Raw genomic sequence first — 22,059 nt, 5'->3', positions numbered from 1 at the left:
GCCTTTTTGGATGAATTAAACATTAACCAGCAATTGATACACTGAGAAAAGATGTTCATAAAGATTATTCTAAAAATATATTTTTTTATATATTGAATCTGCTACCAAGCCTGATTCCTGGCTGGTTTCACAGAATATGGATATAAAATACATTATAATACTTGAACTTAAGATACAGTAGATACGGTATCTATCTAGCATACTCTTTGCTACCTAGAAGTGGTTTGAATAATTTGTTCACTTCACACATAAGTGACTACTAGTAGTGACTACACATTTAAAGGCCCAGACATAGTCCGTTTTCACTTACGTTGGGGTGAGATAATGCACTCCGTCCGTTACGTTGCCCATACATAGTGCCCTGCGTTTCTGGCCTCCCTCTTTTGAACTGTTATGTGCAATCACTCTCGACTCTGTAAAGCACTTAAGAGGTGTAGCTCTTTCACGTTCACCAAGAGAGAATGTTTGCTCATGTGGCTTCTTTTCTATTGCCTCTGTTATTTTTTAACTATGCTATTGCTATTGTTTGGTACATAATGCAAGCCATACTGCTTGTGAGTCATGAATAATGGAAGAGTGAACATGTACTTGTGCTTGCACTTGATAGGAGTGATGGGTGAATATGAGCCGAAAATAGAAGTTCATTTCCCAGACAATGTACCCGCCGCCAAAGGATCAACAATAACACTGGAGTGTTTCGCCCTCGGGAAGTAAGTATGGATTTCTTGAACCAAGTTTTCAATCGTTCTCTTGTCTTTCATTCCAGTCAATGAATCCTGGGATTTCTATTGTGTATTGTAATGTCACTTTTACAATGTTGCTTTTACATACAAAAAAAGGCTATGTTTTCATGCATGCTTCTTTCCAGAAAGACTTTTCTCTTTATTCATAGTTGAACTTCGAATAGGTTTAAAGCTGCGTCAAGTCCCGATAGAGCTCTTCACAGACCCCCGATTCCGAAGATACCCCAGAGCAGAGGTTCCCAACCACTGGTACTTGTACCATTGGTGGTACTTGAGCCCCCCTCTGGTGGTACACAGAGGAGTCGCCCAAAAAAGGAGAAAAAAAGACAAAAATGTAATGAAATATTTGTGACCAGATTTGACTGAGCCTGCCATCGTGCAACCTCCAGCTTTTCACCAGAGGAGAACAACTTTTTTTTTTAAATCCAAAATGAGTTAATAGCACAGGCAGACTCTTCACATACTAGAGCAATCAGCATGTCTGAAATAAGTGTCAGAGCTGAAATCGACATGTAAATATGAAATAAATGCTTAAACATGTAGCTAGGTGTAATGTTAGAGACCACAGAAGTGGTCCTTTCAAGCCTGTTTTGTTTTCTCAACTCTGCAAGACATGACTCTATAAGCCATATCTCCAAAACTGGTGGGTCAAACTGAACAACCAATATGTCAATTTGAAGCTATGATTCCTTGCTCTCATATGACATGAAAAAAACGAAATTTGGCCACATTTATATTACTACAGGTAGTTCTTCTGACCAAACAATTGGTTGAAATAGGCTCTCCAGCCGTGCTGAAATGAGCATGACAGCAGCACACCTAGTCGTTAATAGAACATTTGAGAACGGATTAATCACATTACAAATATCATCAATTGTGCTAATTAGTGATTAGACAGAGTTTTGTCAGAGCAGCAGTATTATTGGCTTAGGAATGGAACAAAAAGGGCAGGTATACGCTCCTGTATTTTAACATCAGTTATTATGGTGGTACATCTTTTCTGAGGTGGTACTTCAGTATAAAAAGGTTGGGAACCAATTCCCCAGAGGACCCGAGATCCGCACGGGTCGGATCCGTGTTTTAGCAGAATCACACGGTGCCGGGTCGGAATCAGCCGTGTATCCCGTGGAACTATAGGGGCTGTTTATCATTATGTGTAAGACCTGAGTGGACCCGAGAAGACCCGTACTACTGTGTGACCGTGTGTGTGGTCTGTGGAGTGACCGTGACGCGCTGCACTGGTGAAAGAGAAACACAAGGAAGTGCTGCACTGCAGCCGTGCAGTGCAAAAAACGAACAAAAAAGAGCTACCCAATGCATGGTTAGCGTAGGCTACCACCATACTGCTAGGAAACCAGCTGCCACTGACTGCCATGCTGATTTGAACTGAAAACACTGCCAGCGTATAATCATTGTATAATCATCGGAATCTCGGGAAATTATCGGACCAAATTGTCACGGGTCCATCCGGGTTTGGTTTCCTTATTTGAAAATGTTTTCAGAATGGGCGGAATCGGATCAAATTTCACAGATCCATTTGGGGTTAGGGACCATTTTCTTGGACCCGTGAAGAGCTCTATTTCCTTCAGCCAGGGTCGTAAAGCTTTCAAGGGAATTTAAAGGAAGACTCAACTGAGGTTTACTTCCCCTGTCTTCCAGCCCTGTCCCAGAGATCACCTGGAAGAGAGCCAACGGTGTTCCTTTCCCCAGCAAAGTCAAGATGAAGTACTCAAATGCCGTGCTGGAGATTCCCAGTTTCCAGCAGGACGACACAGGGGGCTATGAGTGTGTGGCTGAAAACAAGATGGGCAAGAACACAGCCACTGGCCGAATAGCCTTCTACGGTACTGCGATGTGTGGAACACCTACTGTACAGTACTACACTCACTGCACCTGTGTTATTGTTAAGATACTACTAGATATTTCAAAGGGTGGGCACATTTTATTTTGTACAGTACCTCGTTTTAAAACATTTTGTTATGTTGGTAGTTATTACTCTTGTGATTGTGTGGCATGATAAAAACTAGAGCTGGCGTGAGAAATTCATCAAATACACCAGTAAGTTGTTTTATTCATTATATCACAAAAACAATGCAATTATGCCAAATTAACATAGTATACATAGATAGATTAAAATAAAAAAAACCTAAACGCAAATAACAAGATACATTTACAACACATGTACAACACACACACTGTACAAGTAACACAATAAAAGACCAAGGGATACAATAACAAGTAAACCCACCCACCCCTCCCAGGAGGATCAATCAACGATGTCACGACAAGCAGGTCTGCCAAACACCATTGTATACAGTTGGGTGCCACCGATATTGTCCTTTATCATTTGACCCATTTAGGCCTGACCTCAACATTTTGAAATAAATATTTTCAAGCAGACCTACAAGCTCGTAGCGCGCCACTCGGTGGCACGCTATGAGCTTGTAGATCTGCTATTTTTCAATAGCTAAATTATAACATAATGTTTAAAACACCAAAAGGGGTTCCCGCCCAAAATGGGTTAACTGTCCTTTTGCGCAGATCACGCAAACCTCAGCAAAAAGAAAAGGACAATATCGATGGCCTCCAACTGTACCTGTGCAAAGTTACCACTACCGTGTAAGCCAGGGCAGCCTAAATCAAGCTTATCTGCAATGCGAGACCATACGACCATAATGTTTTTCTCACTCGCTCCATGTAATGCCGTTCTAGATATATATCTACAATGTTTCCATCTCATAGTTAGTTGCTTGCAGGGTGTGCACTTTAGGCACAGTTGGGCACACCATTTTAAAATGAATAAAGATGGAGAAGGTGTAATATCAACCTACAAAGGTAATGAAAATTTAGCGGCAACCATACTCCAAAATGAGGACACTTCCCTCCCAAACCATAAATTATGAAAGAAGGTACCAAAAATATTTCAACGCAAAAAGTGCAGTTGGAACCAAACTGTGTCCCAGCACACTAATTAGTCCAAGTTGGGTATGTCATGCCTCCATAAAGTATCTACAGATAGGGACCCATAATTAGATTCTAATACAAAAGCATATAGTGTGGAAATAAGACCTCTCTATCTAATAAATGCAGGTTGTGCAGCCAGAGCAGCCTAAAAAACAGAGTGGCTTGCCTTGCAGTGCCTTCTGCCTTGACGTTGCCAGGCCGGTCCGTCTTAGATTCATCCAATTTGACATTGGGGGAAAGCAACAACTGTCTCGAGCATTTATCTGCTTCAAATAGACTTTTTCTCTATTGGAGCCTCCCTGGCACATAGAGTGCATAAACACCAAGGTGTAACGACGCAACACACGGAAAGCTGTGCAAGGGCAAAAAAAGAATGCTCCATTCCCATTGAAAAGCATTAGCAGAATCCGCCGCATAGGCAGAATCAAAGTTCGGTGTGACTGTACCCTCAGACTGCAATTTTCAGTAAGCTTCGCATGTTAACACAATTGTAACCATTTTCTCATAAAGTCCCCAATGTGTTGCTGTAAGTATGCAAAAGGCAAAAACTTGGGTTTGTTTGTGTTTTGTGTAGTGGGCTGAGAAAGAGGTGAAGCTAATTATGCATAGTACCATGGCGGTGGGGTGATAGCTTAGTATCCATCATCACAGCTTCCTGCTCCCTGGTGCTTCCTACTGTAACATCTGGTGCTAATCTTGAATTGCCACAGGGTGGTGACACATTTAAGAGATGCAACTCTATAAAAAAATGAAAAAAAAGTGGTACCCTACATTCACTCCTCTCTATTTGCCAAGTGGGCAACTCTTTAAAGTAGAAAATAGCTCCTCCATCTCCTGACTCTTACGATCTGCATTGATTCAAACTGTCAGTCTGCAAACACCCTCCTCAGGCAGTATCACATTGGCTCCAACACATTCAGTGAGAGAGTCAGTCCATCCACCCGTCTCTCTCAGGCATATGAGTCTAATCTATGTGTGTTCCCTTTTAGCCAAACCTCAGTGGATACAGACGATGAAGGACACGGCCCTGGCCATAGAAGAGAGGCTGTACTGGGAGTGTAAAGCCAATGGCAAGCCCAAGCCCTCCTACACGTGGCTGAAGAACGGCCAATCACTGGCCTTAGAGGTAAAAAATCACACCCGTGTGAAGTGAGGGGCGCTCTAATCATCGTACATCATCATCAAGAATGGTGGTCCCTTATTGGCCAAGGGTTCCCACCGACATACATTTGCTGATTTGCTCAGACACATATGATGTCAATTCTCCGTTCATTGTCAATGGCATTTGTAATGTTTGTTCAACACAAACATCAGAGCTGTATATAGGAGGGGCTAGCGCCCCTCAAAAACACAAACGTGTGTTCTCGTTTTATAATCACCCACTCACGTTATATTTCATAGGCCTACAGTATATGTCGGCTCGTTCTGTTATTTGTTTTTAAGACATATCGTCACAGCATGGAACAGATTTCTCATTTGGAGTACAAGGCACGGTGACATTAAATCCAGCAGGTGTGTGTGTGAGTCACACGTGTAAGTGCCTTGGCGACGCGTGTCGTGAACGATGTGACTGAGCTTTTCTCTGTTCTACTCCTCCTCGGCACGTCACAGGCAGAGTCTTGAGTGGATCAGTGAGTGCAGTGCCCAGGAGGCCACTATATTTCATCGGAATGGGGCCAGCGGTTGTTTTCATTATTCATGCTACACGGTCAAGCCTCTGCAGCTTGAGGGACAATGGGCTTAATCTACTGTGAAATGTACACAGTAGCAAGCATAACTCAGTTTCTGTCGCGTGGTATCCTCTTTGTTTCTCAACTTGAGCTCGACACTGATTCTGCCCTGTTGGTGTGTTCCATTTTCTCAACAGGATGTTGGAGATGACGGGCTCCATTTACGTCACCGCGAAACCCCTTATCCCTAAACTTCTTTGCCCTTTTTTTTTATTATTTTGCAAAACATTTTTTAATAGTTAAAAGGGACGATCTACAAACTCACAACGTGTCAGTGTAGATTGGCTAGTTGAGCTATTCAAAAATGTTTTTCAAAATAGTAAAAAGAGGCAAAGAAGTTTAGGGATAAGGGGTTTAGCGGTGACGAAAATGGAGCCTGTTATGTGCTAGATTACACCTCACTTGGATAGTAGTCACTGCATGGTATCATAGAATATATATATATATATATTGTAAGAGAAACAATACAGAAATAATTCATTAAAGATAAACTTATAAAATAACTATATTCTAATTCCGCCAGAATGAATGTATTTTGTGAATTAAATTCAGTTGCATTCTATCCTCCTTGTCTTATCAGGAAAGGGTCCATATTGACGATGGAGTCCTCTCCGTGTCTGTCCTGATGCTCTCCGACACCGGAATGTACCAGTGTGTGGTCGAGAATAAACATGGCGTCATATATTTCAGTGCTGAGCTCATGGTTTTAGGTAAAATAGCCTTTTCTTATCTTCTGTGCAAATCCCAAAGTTGATGTAACCAAAGCATCGGAAAGGTCACCTTACTGTCATTCTAAAGGTTGTCTGGATTAATGGATAATGGGTTCCGTGAGATTGGTTTTGTGGGGTCAAACACATTTTATTTATTCATCCTGACCTGATATACCGATTTACTTTTATGTAACCGCTGAAAAGGGCGAAGATGAGATGATAGATGAATGTTTGATTTTCATAATGTTCTTCAAAGTTGAAGCCCTTCTCACTAAATGTGAATATCAGATATGAGTATGCCCATATTTTATGCAAACTGATAAAAAAAAGGTTACTTTCTTCATCCATGTAGAGTTTTGTCATAAATCGTTCTGGCTTATATATTTAAAATGACTTGCAAACAGTAGACTTCAGGGTGATTTCACTTTCGTTTCATTGTAAATCCCATTACAGATGTTTGAAAAAGCCCTCTCCGCAGAACATTAAGAGTTGACAAGTTTCATCGACCTGGTTGTAACCTAGATCAAGTGTCCTGTGAGATTTGCAACGGTCCCCCTCTTAGGTCTGTTTGCTTCTTCCCATCAGCCTCGCCTCCAGACTTCACAGGGAACCTCCTGAGAGCTCTGCTCAAATCCAAAGCAGGCACCACGGTGACTTTGGAGTGTAAGCCCCAGGCCTATCCTCTTGCAAGCATTCTGTGGAAGAAAGGCAACTTGCCTGTTCACACCAATGACAGGTATTTAATTAAATACACTAAAGTTAACACTAACAGTGATGATGAGCCGTTTCCAATGTGCCCACGGGTGGTCATTCAAATGGGTCCCATGGAAATTGAATTGGTCTGCTATAATATATGACTGTGTTTTGGGGCTTATAATAATAATTATGGTTGAATTCATGTATGTTGAAAATGTGCCAAACGTTTTAACTTAAAGGGATAGTTCAGATTTGTTTTAACTTAACCTATTTAGGCCTGAAAAAAAAAACGTTCGCTCTGAAAGAATATATATTCAAAGATTTGTGCCGCATTTTTACGATTTTTCAAAAATAGCAGACCTACAAGCTCGTAGCGCGCCACTCGGTGGCGCGCTATGAGCTTGTAGATATGCTATTTTTCAATAGCTAAAGTATAACATAATGCTTAGTTAAAACACCAAAAGGGGTTACTTGCCATTAATATAGTGGTTGCAACTGAATTAATTGATTGCCCGAGTCCCGTGGTGGGAGTTCTGCTCTGGTTTTGGTGAAATATGAAGTAGCTCCATCATTTTGTGGGGGGCACAGGGGGCCACGCATTAAAAGTAAATTAATCCACAAAACTAACGTCATTTGTATTGTTGACCTATTTCTAAAATATTAGTGCAACTTTTGTTAATTTTTTACCCCTCTATCACACAGAACTATGTTTTTTGTGTCCATATCACTACGCCCAAAAAATAGTTCCATGTGATAGAGGGGTCAAAGTTGAACGAAAGTTGCGCTAATATTTTAGAAATAGGTCAACAATACAAATGACGTTAGTTTTGTGAATTAATTTACTTTTACTGCGTGGCCCCAGTGCCCCCCACAAAATGACCAGAACTACTTAATATTGACCAAAACCAGAGCAGAACTCCCACCACAGGACTCGGGCAATTAATACAGTTGCAACCACTACATTAATGGCAAGTATTTCATACAGCTTAAGTTAAAAAAAATCTGAACTATCCCTTTAAACATAAAAGAAAACTATACAAATGTCACATCATCATCTGATCTAAAGTTGAATTAAAATAATAATATATAATATATAACATATAATATACACTATCTACTGTATACTATGTTGTATACAATGTGTAGGAGCAGAATCTAGAAGCAGCGCTCATAGCGCGCCACCGAGTGGCGCGCTACGAGCTTGTAGGTCTGCTATTTTTGAAAAATCGAAGAACGACTGATGGGTTAAATAGCAACATTTACAAAAGACATTATACTATATCACAATCATGGCAGGATGCAACGCTCTGCTGCAAATGCAGCAGCCAAAATGATCTAGCTTGGAAATCACATTATGTAATGCGTCTTTGACATTAAACATAAATGTCGAAGCTTGGAAAAGCTAAAACAGTACCTCTGTGCCTGGGCTTTTATAGGGTGACGCTTTCATCTGATGGAACTTTGAGATTGGCTAATGTGACCAAGTCTGATGCGGGCAGCTATAACTGCTTTGCAAGGAATCGCTTTGGGATGTCTAGTACAACAGGGCGACTCCTCGTTACAGGTAAGTTTGTTACTCTCAAATTCCCTAATGTTCATGAGATCGATGCACGTTCTAAGAAAGCTTTATAGCGAGCTATAGATTGTCAGGAAAAGGGCAACTATAGCACTTCTAGAGGATGTGAGTCAATAACTGGTGGGTGGAAAACAAACCAAACAAGTCTTTTCTTTGAGAAGTGTTTCGAGGAATGTCAAAACCTCTGAAAGCCTCTGCCCAAGAGGCTAAAGTCTATGCATAGTAATCAACTGCCTCTTTTGATTTTAGTTTCATTTGTTTAACATTATATAGAGTGGGTAACCCCAATGGAGTATTAATTTGCAAACTTCTAAGAAGTTGTTATTCCTATACTTCTGTCTGGGTCTATTTTTTTTTTAGCTTTTTGCTGTTTTGTCTGACTACATCTGGCAGTGGGTGCAATCATGTCTTTCAAAGGTCCTTCTGAAACAACGCAGATCGTTGTTTTCCTTGAAGCAGTTGAAAGCAACCAATTTACTGCAACAAATGAAGGCGCCGGGAGTGGAAGTGAAGGAAGTATTAGCGAAGAGTCGTTACAGATGCCATTATTGCTTTTTTGAAGTGTGTTTCTGTTTGCAGTCAAGTAATACTTGGATGATTTCCAGGTTTCTTATTTGTTTCATTAATGTGTTGAGGATTACTTGTGCTTAACTAAAGTGGGTTTCAATTATACAGTCAGTATCACAGTGGCTTGACCATTGATTATGAATGCTTTAAGAACTGAAGGGACACACTTGTATGCATGTAATTCATTTAAGCCCTGGCACTTAATTTCAGGTGAGACAGGTGTCTTTGCGTTGTGAATTCTCTATTTGATTCAGGCAAATTCATTATCTTGACTTTTGAAGCGCAGCATGCTTTGGCCAAACAATAGGTTTAGTTCTCTTCACACAGTGCCCCTCATTTTCGTTGGGCGTGTGCGCAGTAGCGCCTGTCATGCCAGCAACAGTTTTATCTGATTCTCAGTTCATTGTAATTGCTCTCAGGATTACAGAAGATTAAGCTAGCTGTGTTATGAATATTAGGCCATTTTAACGCAGGCTCTGTGTTATCATAGGTACTTGACTTAAGCTTTCATGATACCCCACTCACTTTACATAATGTTGGCCTGGATAGGACGTCGTCTGCCACGGTAAATTCACCTGTTCCAACAAGCAGTTATTCATTGGAACCTGCAAAGCAGCATACATGATATATCGTACATGCTTGAATCCCCGTTACCCTGCAATGAAGTCTTTCTTGTGCTTGGTGAGATAGTGACATAGATAGGATAGTCATTTTCTGAGTGACTGGGTTGCTGTCCATGTGTTTATGTGGGGCAGATCCAACCAGAATCACCCAGGGTCCAGCAGACATGGAGATCATCGTGGGCGAGAGCATCGTTTTACCCTGTCAGGTTGCCAGTGACCCTGTTCTCGACGTGTCCTTCTCCTGGGCCTTCAATGGACAGCTCGTCACCAAGGGAGACAGACACTTTGAGCTAGTGGGAGGGGTGAGTGACCTGCGGGCGTAAATTCTTCAGAATGTGTGAATGGGCAGTTGGCACCTCATTCCATCTCGCTTCACTCATTCCAGTTCTGACTTAACCCATTCAGGCCTGACGTAAAAAAAAAAATCTAAATCATGAGAATTTTCTGAAAGATTTGAGGCACATTTTAACGATTTTTCAAAAATAGCAGACCTACAAGCTTGTAGATCTGCTATTTTTCAATAGCTAAATTATAACCTAATGTATGTAACCACCAAAAGGGGTTCCCGCTCAAAATGGGTTAAAGGGCACTTGGTTTTGTGTTTCTTGGAGGGGCTTACGATGTCTATATTCTTGACTATACTGTAGTTGTAACACTTGCCTTATTTTTCATTATTGTATTGTCATTTTGGCCATTATCATTACCTGCTGTCACTCCGTGGCGATGAGAAAATGTTCTAGCAAGGAACTGCTATGGGATCAATAGATCTGTTTGTAGTTTTATTGATGAAAACTTGGCCTGAGTTATTGTTGTAAAATGCACATGCCACTCGGGAGTGTACTATATAGTACAGGTTATTTTATTTCGGCTTCTAAATTCTATCAGGTTGTCATGAAGTTCCACTTCGCAGTAAAGCTCAGCTCTCTCAGGCACACTAACTTTTGGTTAACTTGGTTGTTTATTTTGATTGCAGCTTTACCAGGATCACAGCTCATGAAAGAGAGTCCTGAAGTGCTACAAAACACTCCTTAGAAACAGTAGCATGATCTTGAAACACCCTCACGCTCTTAGAGATGACTCCATTCTGCAATCTGCATGCATGTGTGACTGTCAGTGTTCTTATCTGAAATGAGATTCTCTCCTCGGAAATGCTATAATGTCCCCAGTCCAAAGAGATTATCAACTTAACTTTGCTGCTTCAAGGAATTAATTTACATAATTAAGCCAAGTCATCCCCACCACCACACTCATTTCCATGGCACTGCCATTTCACCATTCATTTACTGTTTTCTGCTGATGGGTTTCTTTCTGTTCAGATGCGAATTTAGAGGGCCTCTTGTTTTTCCTTCCTAGCAGAAAAAAAAACAGCCTGCAGAAGCAAACAGAAACGGTTGATTTTGTATAGCTCCTCACAACAGGTTTGAAGGTCACAAGAATTAGTAATATCTGCAGCATTGTCGGAGACAAATTCCATTTAGTTGCTTTTGTACTGTAGAACTTATGTGACCTCTAGGTGTCATTCTTTCCATCTCAGTTAGATTGAATGTTCTGCTGCAATAACAGTTTTGGACAATATGACGACAATATGCAGTTTTACAGTTTCAACTGCAAAAGCATATAAGTTTCATGAAACAATATCTTCCCCCATTACCATTTGCACATCATGCCTACAAAAGCCTTTAGCTTCTGTTCTAGTCTTATTATATTGTTTTCTACCTTTATAAGCTGTTAGAGTCAGATCTGTCTCAAATGAATTCATGCACGTGATTAACAAATGTATTTCGGTATTTACAGTATATGCAGTATAAATGACTCTCTCCACAAACATATCTTTCAATGCACCAAATATATTTGTTGAAGCATAGAAACAAAGAAATTCCACATTCCACAAACATTTTGAACATTTTATTTCAACCGCACGACGTCGCACGCACGCACACACGCTCGCTCGCTCGCACACACACACACACACACACACACACACACACACACACACACACACACACACACACACACACACACACACACACACACACACACACACACACATTATTTATATAAATATTGTTTTTATATGTAATACAAGCAGAAAACAGGTTATCCATCTATTTACTCACTGTCTGTCTATCATGTGTGTATCATCTATGTGTTGAATTGATTTAATGTAACGTCAGTGTACTGCCGGACTTTCTGACAGGATACAGACTGGTGCACACACACACACACACACACACACACACACACACACACACACACACACGAACACGCGTGCTCGCACACGCACACACACAGTCTTTATATAAATATAACAACACCCTAATATGTTTTTGATTAAAACATTTTTTAATACATATGTGTATTTATATGCATATTTATTTAAAATAATACATGTGCAATAGAAATCCAGTAGACATTTTTATGCAATAATAAATATATTTCTGTGCATCAAAATGTTTTCGGAGAGTCAGTATTTCAGTATAAATACTGAAATACATTTGTGAATCCACTGCACACAAATCCATTCATTACATTTCTTTCTGAGTCTATAGTCAGAAGGCCTGTTATACCATGCCATGCTTCTTAATCCTTTAATTCTTTCTTGACAGAGAACAGCAGGGGATCTCATGATCAGGAACATTCAGCTAAACCACGCTGGCAAATACATCTGTGTAGTGGATACTGACGTAGAAAGCCTGTCGGCAGTGGCCGTATTGATTGTTAAAGGTAAGAAAACCTCCTTCGCTCCACACTCTGTAATTACAACTGGGCACATGGCCAGCATCATTTGGGGGAATTGCTCCCGAAAAAGGAATGTAATGGGTGGTAAGAATAGAAGGGATATTTAACCAAAAACAAATTCATAAAGAGATGGCTTTCATCGAATCTATTATTATCTCCACTATTCACCCGTCTTGTCTGTGTGTCGTTCCGCAAATTAATCTTGCGAATCGCTAGGCCAATCAGCATCATATTTGTTGTGCATTCTCTCCACGCTGACAGCTGGCCAAAGACTTAAATTCCTGAATATCTATTTGATCAGTCAATAACACCTATGCCATTTTTGTGAATTTATAATCGCAGAGCAATTATCCATCCAGGGTATGGGATATGCATCCCATGAGGCTATGGACTGGTACTAGCCAATCAGGCACCCATACGTTCAGCTTATGGGTTCCGTACGACTAACTACAGCATGGGATTGTGGGAATTATGCACATTTTTATTGATTTGTGTCAATTTTGTCTCATAATGTGGGGGATTCCTGCAGAGATCTACAGCAATATTCAACTAGTCTCTCTCTGTTGGCTATTAACTGCTACTTCTATGATCACTCGGTACCAAACAATGCACGCCCACAATAAACGTTCCTGACCTGGTGGAGACCTGTGCTCCAAGGAGCACTTTTTCCTAGTTCTCTACAATGAGCCCCAAGGCATGTAACACTGGTTGTGGCACGCTCTCGATACAAGTGAACTTGCACACAGTTGGAGCAATAGCCTGAAGGTTTCAATGTGTTGAAAACATGAATTGCTGCCTACATTTTTTCCCCGAAAAACGTGTCCTGCAACCTGGACCTTAACACTAGTACTAATCCTACAAATTCTAACAGGGGAATATGTTGACTGTATGGCCTATGGTTCCAGAGTTATAGGCCAAAATGTGAAGGGCCCTGTTACAGCACCACCATGAGACCAATTAGAAAACAAAGAGAGAGGTTCTTCCTTGGCCTACTAAGGTGCATGCAAAGTCTGACGCCGATCAGTCAAACGGTACCAGAGATTAGCTGTTCACGGACACACACGCGGACGGACAGTGGCAAAAATATAGTCTTTGGCCTTCAGCCCTCTGGCCTCCGGAGACAACTAACCATCAGATTTTTATGGCTGTAACAATGATGCAAAATCTCTGATTCCTGAAGTTCATCAGACTTTGCCAATTTGAGGCCCAGTTATTACCCGAATACCCGTTGATTGATTAATAATTGCCTGATTGTATTAAATCTCAAGGCAGCACTTTAATTTACCAAATTAATTAGCTTATTGTTGTTGTACTCAATCGCACAACAGTGTTGCTTGCCAAACCGATTGGCTCTACAAGCTAACAACGCATCGACGCATTTGTTAGCTTGTAGATCCATTACTGGAGTCATTTGACCTGTGCAGCAATGTTTAATTTTTTTTTAAAGCCCAAACCAATGGGTCGAGACTCGAGACGCTACAAAACGGTTTTAGCGTTCGTCCCAGCGGTGTGATATGTCCTGTTGTACGTCAGCGCATGGTGGCACATGTCGACCAAAGTAATTCAATTGGTTCAGTTCAATGGTTGCTTGCAATGACATGCGCCTACATGCATCTACTACTCTACTCGCAACCGGTTTGTTGCAAGGAGTTGCATGGTGACCCATTGGTGTGGTTTGGGCTTTAGTCACTGCTGGCTGCTGACTTTAATCACTTGAACCCTAGCGTAGTAGCGTCCCTATTCAGGGGCGAACATTTGGTGAAAATAGCAGATCTACAAACTCACAAATCACAATGCATCACGTGTCACAACGTGGCGAACATTTGGTGAAAAGTGCAGATCTACAAACTCACAATGCATCACATGTCATAACATGTCTGTCCATGTTAGTGAAAACGGAATGGTGCCTATCAGATAGAATATCAATTATTTGCATAGCCTACAGTCAGGCCCTGATTAACGTATTGGCTCACAGGGCTGCAGCCCAGGGCAAAAGGCTCTGGGGAGTACACATCATCCAGGCAGCGGCTGCCTCGTGTGTGTGTGTGCGTGTGTGTGTGTGTGTGTGGGGGTGTGTGGGGGTGTGTGTGTGTGTGTGTGGGGGGGTGTGTGTGTGTGTGTCAACAACACAGAATTAAGGCTTCAGCACACTCTGACATAGGCTAATGATGACTTTGGAAGACAGCATTATTGTGCATGTTGGAACTGTGTACTGTGTTCAGTTTAAAAATGTAGTGTACAATAAGTTGATCTGGAGCTGCTTTGAGCTTGCTGGCCTCGGAGATCAAGATGACCTGTTAATAGAAACCTGATTCCATCCCCCTCCCAGATTGTAAAATTAATTCCTCTGTAATCAGCACAAAATAAACAGTCAAAAGACTCACTGGATTACTTAGCCTAGGAAATTATCAATTGACCCATTGGCCTTCTGATTGGTCCACTAAACATGAGAAAAACATTAGAGTTTGGTTGAAAAAAAACATGTTATGACCAGTCACTATGCTGCATCCAAGCAACATCCAAGTTTAAAAGAAGAATTGAATACATGACATATCAATACTATCAACAATAAGCAGGGTGTTGCTGAGAGCAGTTCTCATTCTCAGCATACCTACCCTGAGTAAATTAAGGTTACAAAATAAATAAATAAAATACGAGCAGGTATATAGGTTTTCAATCTAATGAGTCCCGGGATGCAAGGATGGTCTTTTAGATGAATCCCAGGGACATTTGATGAGTCCCACTTCAGCGACGTTAAGAGTCATATTTTGTCATTTTTACAAATTGCAGCATTCAACTCCCATTTCATTTTATATGGTTATAATGTGGTTATATTCATGTAGAACACAGAAGAAGAAATTATTATTATTATTACACTAACTAAAGCTAGTGTTTGTATTATTTTGTACTGTACATGCTGAGTACAGTAGTGCATCCCTTGGATGCAGAGGTCCTTGTTTTATTGCGTCCCTTAACTATAAACTGCGTTTTGGGATGCAAAATGCACCCCATTTTAATCTCTGTAAGAGGCTACTGAAAAACACAATTATTTCAATGGAAGATGGAGAGAGAGGATTTTCGTGCAACTAAGCAACAGCAAGCAATGGGTGCGGAAGAGGGGTGGGAACCGTGGGATCGCGTCTGGGACTTGACAAAAAGTCCATTTCAAGCAATTCATTAAATATGAACTAAAACATTCTGCCAACCTTAAGCCATTAATAAACACGCCAGACAATAGAACACAGCAATCAAGTTACAGCAGAACTCCAGTATTCTTTCTGCCAGTCAGTAGGCCTCGTTAAAAAGAAGCAGACATTATGTTCTGTAAGTACCTACAGTACAAGTAATACCAACAAATTAAAAACCACATGAGCTAACCAGCTCCACTGAATTTCATTAGCTACCGCAATTAATGTTACATAATCAATTTCAAATCAGTAACTTAGCAGCATATCCAATAAAAAAGGATCAAAAGAACAGCGCCTGCATAAGGCACAAAGAAACACAATTTGTTTTTAATAACCTGTTTTCTGACGTCTTGCTGCAATCAGAATCACATATGCAATGCACACAAGTACAATCAATGTGCAATGCATTCAAGGTACTCCATAAAATGAACAGATTGATCACATAACGGTTATGTTAGGTTATGTCATAACCTAACAAGTGATCATGGGATACCCACCGTTTCTTTGTCATAGCGCTGCCTGATAAATTCATCGTGCAGTTACTGTCACTGTTCAGCAAACCATCGGACATCATTTACATTTCATTCATAAAAATGCTTGCGCTTTTGTAGTGCAAAGTAAACCGATCTCTGTTTACTCCAACGCGCATTTATTACACACACTGGCAGGGCTCTAGTTCTGAGCTCTCCAGTAAGACAACCTGGATGTCTATATCAGTCAACGTAAAAGCAGATAACCACCTTAAATCATTACAACCATCCAGTAGGCTTACTGTACCTTGACCTTGATCTAACCCAGGGGTTCTCAACGTTTTTGGCCGGGGACCCCCGAAAATGCTTTGGCAATGTCTCGGGACCCCCGCCCCGCCCCCTCCCGACCCCCAATATAAATTGACTGCTACAATAACCTTAAACCATTTTGGGCGGGAACCCCTTTTGGTGTTTTAAGCATTGTTATAATTTAGCTATTTAAAAATAGCAGATCTACAAGCTCATAGCGCGCCACCGAGTGGCGCGCTATGAGCTTGTAGGTCTGCTATTTTTGAAAAATCGTGAAAAATAAATTAAAAAACAATCTTTTTTTTTTTTTTTTTTTATATAATTTGGGGACCCCCTAAAATAATTTGGCGACCCCCCGAGGGGTCGCGACCCACGGGTTGAGAACCCCTGATCTAACCCAGTGGTTCCAAAACTTTTTACCAATGTTTCTCGGTGGCAGCGGTGGCTCAGGGAGAGTGGCTGGATGGTAACCGCAAGGTTGCTAGTTCAAACCCGGGCTCCCCCAGCGTTAGTGTCGAAGTGTCCTTGAGCAAGACACTGAACCCCTAATTGCTCCTGATGTGCTGGTTGGTGTGCATGGTTTCCGCCGCCATCAGTGTATGAATGTGTGTGTGAATGGGTGAATGTAATGCACAATCTATGTAAAGCGCCTTGGATAAAGGCGCTACATAAATGCACCATTTACCATGTACCATTCTTGCGTGGGTCGATAGGCTAAGTGGCTTAGCAAATCACACAGTGTCATATGAGGTGAGAGGGATGATTTCTGTGTCAAGTTTTGAAAAGGTTGGATTTATATCTTTATCTGGTAAGGCTGCTTGTCAGTGGCCCAACTTGGTTTGTTGATGTTCCTTGTATGAAAATCCCAGTAAGCACTGCCTTTAAAAATCAAATTACATATCAAGGCTGTGTAGCTAGATTGTTTTGACCTAGTGTTTACTTCTATCATTGGATGTCAGTATGGTGTAATACTAATACTGCCTGCTCGTGAGTCGTGACTGACTGCTGCCCTTAATACCATTCATTTGGACAAAGTGGCTGGAAATTTCAGGTTGCAAAGCTTAAGGCTGGAAGGTTAACAACGGCTGATTGCAAGCCCAACACTTTCAGCAAATTGACAGTGAAAGAGAGTGGTTTAGACATTGCATTCCAGAATACTACTACTACGGTATACAATTGTGTCCGAGGCCTTTTTGGAGATAAGGTGAAACAGCAAGTAATTAGATGTAATTAGATGGTTGGCCACCAACCGGCCTACTCGGGAACTATGAAGTCGGGAACGATGCAAGTTGGGAATGCATGTTCCACCCATCCATCCATCCATCTTCAACCGCTTATCCGTAGTCGGGTCGCGGGGGCAACAGCTCCACCAGAGAGCTCCAGACTTCCCTCTCCAGAGAAACATTAGTGACTTCCTCCTGGGGGATCCCGAGACGTCCAAGGCCAGTGAGTCGATGTGTTTCCCCTGGGGTCTCCTCCCAGTGGGACGTGCCTCGAGGACATCCCTAGGGAGACGCCCGAGAGGCATCCTAACCAGATGCCCGAACCACCTAACCAGGCGAAGAAGCAGCGACTCTACTCCGAGTCTCTCTCGCATGACTGAACTTCTCACCCTATCTCTAAGGGAAATGCAGCCACCCGTCGAAGAAAACTCATTTTGGCCGCTTGTATTCGCAACCTTATTCTTTCGGTCATGACCCACAATTCATGACCATAGGTGAGAGTAGGAACGAAGATTGCTTGGTAGACAGAGAGCTTTGCCTTCTGGCTCAACTCTCTTGAACCACTTTAACCCATTTTCACTGCACCCCCATCTGTCTGTCTGTACCCTTTCTGCCTCTATATGAAGAATTCTGTAGCGTATTCTCTGTCTTTCTGTGTCCTTTTATGTCCATATATTGAGAATTCTGTATCTGATTGTCTGTCTGTCTGTGTCCCTTATGCCTATATATGGAGAGCTCTGTATCTGTCTGCCATTGTCACTTTTATTCCCATAAGAACCGGCATATACTGATGACATCTGCGATATCCATATATTATATGGATATCGCAGATGTCATATGCCGGTTCTGACCAGGATCTCCAATACTGTATGTTATGATTTATCTTTGACCCAAATTCAGCCTAATGATATTGCAGGATTCTAGAAATGAATTTGGATTTGTTACACAACGTGCCTATAGCAGTTATGAAAACGAGGATAAGAACAGAATGAGCAGGAACAGAGAGAGCATGCATCTCATATCATCGCGCACAGTCAGTCAGTCTCTCTGATACAGTAGTTGTCCATGGTCATATCATGGATATCAATATGCTTACGTAGATGAGTGTTTCATGCTGGGTCAAGCATTATACACTGTGTACTGTGTGTGTGTGTGTGTGTGTGTGTGTGTGTGTGTGTGTATATATTAATGCTGGGCCGTTATCGGCGTTAACGTGCTGAGTTAAAAAAAATATCGCCGTTAATCTATTCTCAAAATTGGGTCTGGGAGCTGGATCTGCAGCGGCCAGAAGGCGGGCTGTGTGTGCGTACATGTGTGTGCGTGTGGAGCACATTCGGAAATAGCGCACTGAGCCCACTGTGCAATGCAAACTAATAGGCGCGTGCGCTCCGGTGTGGTATTTCCGAACGCGCCCACAGGAGGCGGAGCACGGTCGGAGACTGCACGGAGACAGTCAGTGCACTCGTCCCTGACTTGTAGTCTGTGAGAGGGACTGTAAACAGCAACGCCAACAAAAAGTTCTACTTATTAGAAAAGAAAGAGGCAGCGATGGAGCCATAAGTCCATATCCATATTCCATATCCAGGCAGCAGCCTGCTGCATCATGTTAGCTGTTGTGTGCTAAGCTAAACCACCATCCATGTATCACAATATGATCACAACATACACGGCTTTGACCAGGGTTGCCACATTTCGTGAATGAGAGAGAAACAAGCAACCATGTCTATGAAAATGTTAACAGGCCAGATCAAGTCAGAAAATCCAAAAAAGTCAGAAAATAAGCAACTATAGTGCTGACTGTCAAACATCATTGTCCAATGTTGTTTTAGAGTAGTGGTTCTCAAGCATTTTCATGTCAAGGACCACCAATATTTTAAAGAAACTTTACAGATAGACAAGTCCAAAGTAGCTTATAATGACTAGACTTGGAAACACTGTGAACAGTTCTACAAACTCACAATATGAAATATAAGGTATTAATAGGCTAGTTGTATCCATAATTAGGGCTCCTGTTCTAAACCTGTTCACAAGGACTTACTTCTGGTCATTATTTAGGTAGCGCACATATTTTCAATGCCTTCGGCAGAGTTCAAATGAGCCATTTTAATCGCGATTAATCGCGATTAACTCCAGGATTGCAGTTTTTTTATCTATGCCCACCACTAATATATATATATATATATATTGTGGGGGCGCTGTTTCACCAGACCAAAAACTCACAGAGGCCAAGTTCAGAGTGCTAAACAAACGCCACTTTTATTTGTTTGCCAAACAGAAATACAACTCAAATGTCAGTCTTTGTTTGCCAGTCTCTTTCCTTCCTCGGGGGAGGAAGATGAGGAGGAGGAACAGGGTCCAACCGTTAAGCAAGGGGCTTTAACTCAGGGGCTCTTTGTATAACAGAGCGTATCATAAACTTAGGTCTCTTCTGTATAATCCAAATATACAGGTTACATATCCCATAATACCATCAATGGGGGGGCTAGGGTCACTCCAGTATCCCAGCCAGTGTGAGCCTCCTAATTCCCAGAGCCCAGCGGTCACTTCCACGGAGGAGGTGGGTGAGCACGCCAGCCTGTCTCTCGGGAGAGTCTCTGAGAGAGTGAGCAGGACAGGACCTTTTAATCTGCCTGGGTGTGGACGCGCAGCAGGTGGCTTGTTAAGACAGACGAGGAGACGGGCTGGGATGTATCTTCCTTCCAGGACCCGCCCTCGTTGCCGTTGGCTCTGCCTGTCTCTCTCCCTCTCTCCCCGAGGTGGCTATTCCGTGGCGTGCGGTCCCGGACCGAGACGCCACAATATATATATATACAGTATATATTGTGATGATTCTGAGATAAACAGGACACGGGGCAATGGTCAACCAGAGTCTGGGCCTTTTATGGCCACGGTTTTTATTTTGTACAAGTGATTTCTCAGGCAGTCTGAGAGACAGTTCCGTGGACAGGTGGTGGGGCGAGGCCCTTTGTCCTCGGGCTCCAGGCTGCAGGGGCGAGAAGGCACTGTTAGACACTTTGTACAAGTCACAAATAATAATACTGGGGCCTCGGGTCCGCCCGAGGCGATCTACCAGATTTCGGAAAATTAAACCCTCTTCTTGTCCTCTTCCTCTTTCTCTCTCTCTCTCTGTGCGGCAATAGCGGCAGCGAGCCGCCGGGTGGCGCTCTCTCGCCAACAGACAGGTCCAATAGCGGGGTCTAGGCCCTTTGTTCTCTCCTCTCACTCTTCAGCCAAATCAAACAAACCAAACGGGCTTCTCTACAGTCTCTTCAAAAGGTGCGCTCTCTTCTTTCAGAGCGCATCAGAATAACAAAGGGGGCGGTGCCCGTTTAGCGACACTCGAACAAAAGCTGGCCAGGCTCGGTTGCTATGGTGATCTTCGACACTCTTCGAATGCCAGAGTAGAGAAAGGGGAGGGCGTACAACCTGAGTGGCAGGTAGGCGGCCGGGAGGAATGAGGGGTCCTCTAGTCACTCTCCTCCTCCGCCTCGGCGTCCGGCCCGCTGTCGTCACTGCTGTTGCTGCTGCTCGCGTTGCTGCTGTTATTGCTGCTGCTCCATAAAGCCTGTGAACGGACAGAGTATGAGTATTCGTATAGCCATCCAGACATGTGTGGTGGATGGTGGCGGGGAGGAATAGATCCGTGCACTTACCACCCAAGGCTTTCGCTACGAGCGCGCTGTCTGTCTAGCCGCTCTGCGTGGTGAACCAACCTGCTCTGACCCGCGAGCCGGCAGGCGGTTATATATTGGTTCAGACGCGCAGGTGCGGGTGGTTACCTGAGGAGTAGGCATTAGTGTCAGCTGGCCGAGTAGGAGGTTGGGCAGGTAGGCGTGTTCGGCTACGATGCCTAGAGCGGCTCTCTGTATTCGGCGCGCCTGTCTGAGTGGCGCGCTACTGGTTGCCATGGCAACGTGTGGCTGTGTATGCCGGTGGTTGTCGCCGGAGACGCCACAATATATATCGGTCAACCGCCTTCACACTGGGCACCGCACTCCCTCAGCGTCAGCAATACACGTTTAAAGTCGGTCAGGGGGTTCTTGAGATTCACGAAGGACAGCTACACAGGTTGCATGAATTTATAGGATGTTTGAATTCCATAATTGTGAACCATGAAATCACGTTTTGGATGATGATTATTATTATATTAATGATGCACACATAAAATATAGCTTTAGGTATTTATTCATTATACTATCAAAATCTAATTTATCCCTGTGCTGAGACTACAATAAAAACTGTCCATTTAAATTACAGATTAATTTGGCACCCCAAGACACTGGCAAAGCCTTCTTGCTACTGGCAAGGAAATATAATTAAGAGGATAAGGAATTGATCCTTGATTGTGTTTTTCATTAATATACGTGTATTAATGAGGCCAATGTATAAGGCTTTTTATCAAGAGCTACTAATGGGTTTTACACCGATCAATATCTTGAAATAAAGGCTCATCTTTATACACACATATACAAGGCTTCCACAAACAAAGATTATGAGCATCTAGTGATAGTTAATCATCTT

At 42.4% G+C, this 22,059-nt stretch overlaps 1 protein-coding gene across 1 annotated transcript in view; it reads left to right on the top strand.

The window, feature by feature from the left end:
- The window catches only part of LOC306935668 (contactin-3-like), a gene marked incomplete at its 5' end in the record, with an annotated part of 50,667 nt that overhangs the window by 6,659 nt on the left and 21,949 nt on the right, over window positions 1-22,059 (top strand). Inside the window, 8 exons of the mRNA XM_079518808.1 lie at window positions 608-710; window positions 2,403-2,587; window positions 4,697-4,833; window positions 6,018-6,147; window positions 6,733-6,883; window positions 8,280-8,407; window positions 9,742-9,911; window positions 12,216-12,333. Of these exons, the coding sequence (XP_079374934.1) occupies window positions 608-710; window positions 2,403-2,587; window positions 4,697-4,833; window positions 6,018-6,147; window positions 6,733-6,883; window positions 8,280-8,407; window positions 9,742-9,911; window positions 12,216-12,333 (1,122 nt within the window). The remainder of the gene's footprint in view (window positions 1-607; window positions 711-2,402; window positions 2,588-4,696; window positions 4,834-6,017; window positions 6,148-6,732; window positions 6,884-8,279; window positions 8,408-9,741; window positions 9,912-12,215; window positions 12,334-22,059) is intronic.

The sequence above is a fragment of the Electrona antarctica genome, assembly GCF_951216825.1.
Source record: "Electrona antarctica genome assembly, chromosome: 2".
Taxonomy (NCBI): domain Eukaryota; kingdom Metazoa; phylum Chordata; class Actinopteri; order Myctophiformes; family Myctophidae; genus Electrona; species Electrona antarctica.
This window is presented reverse-complemented; position numbering and strand designations above follow the sequence as displayed.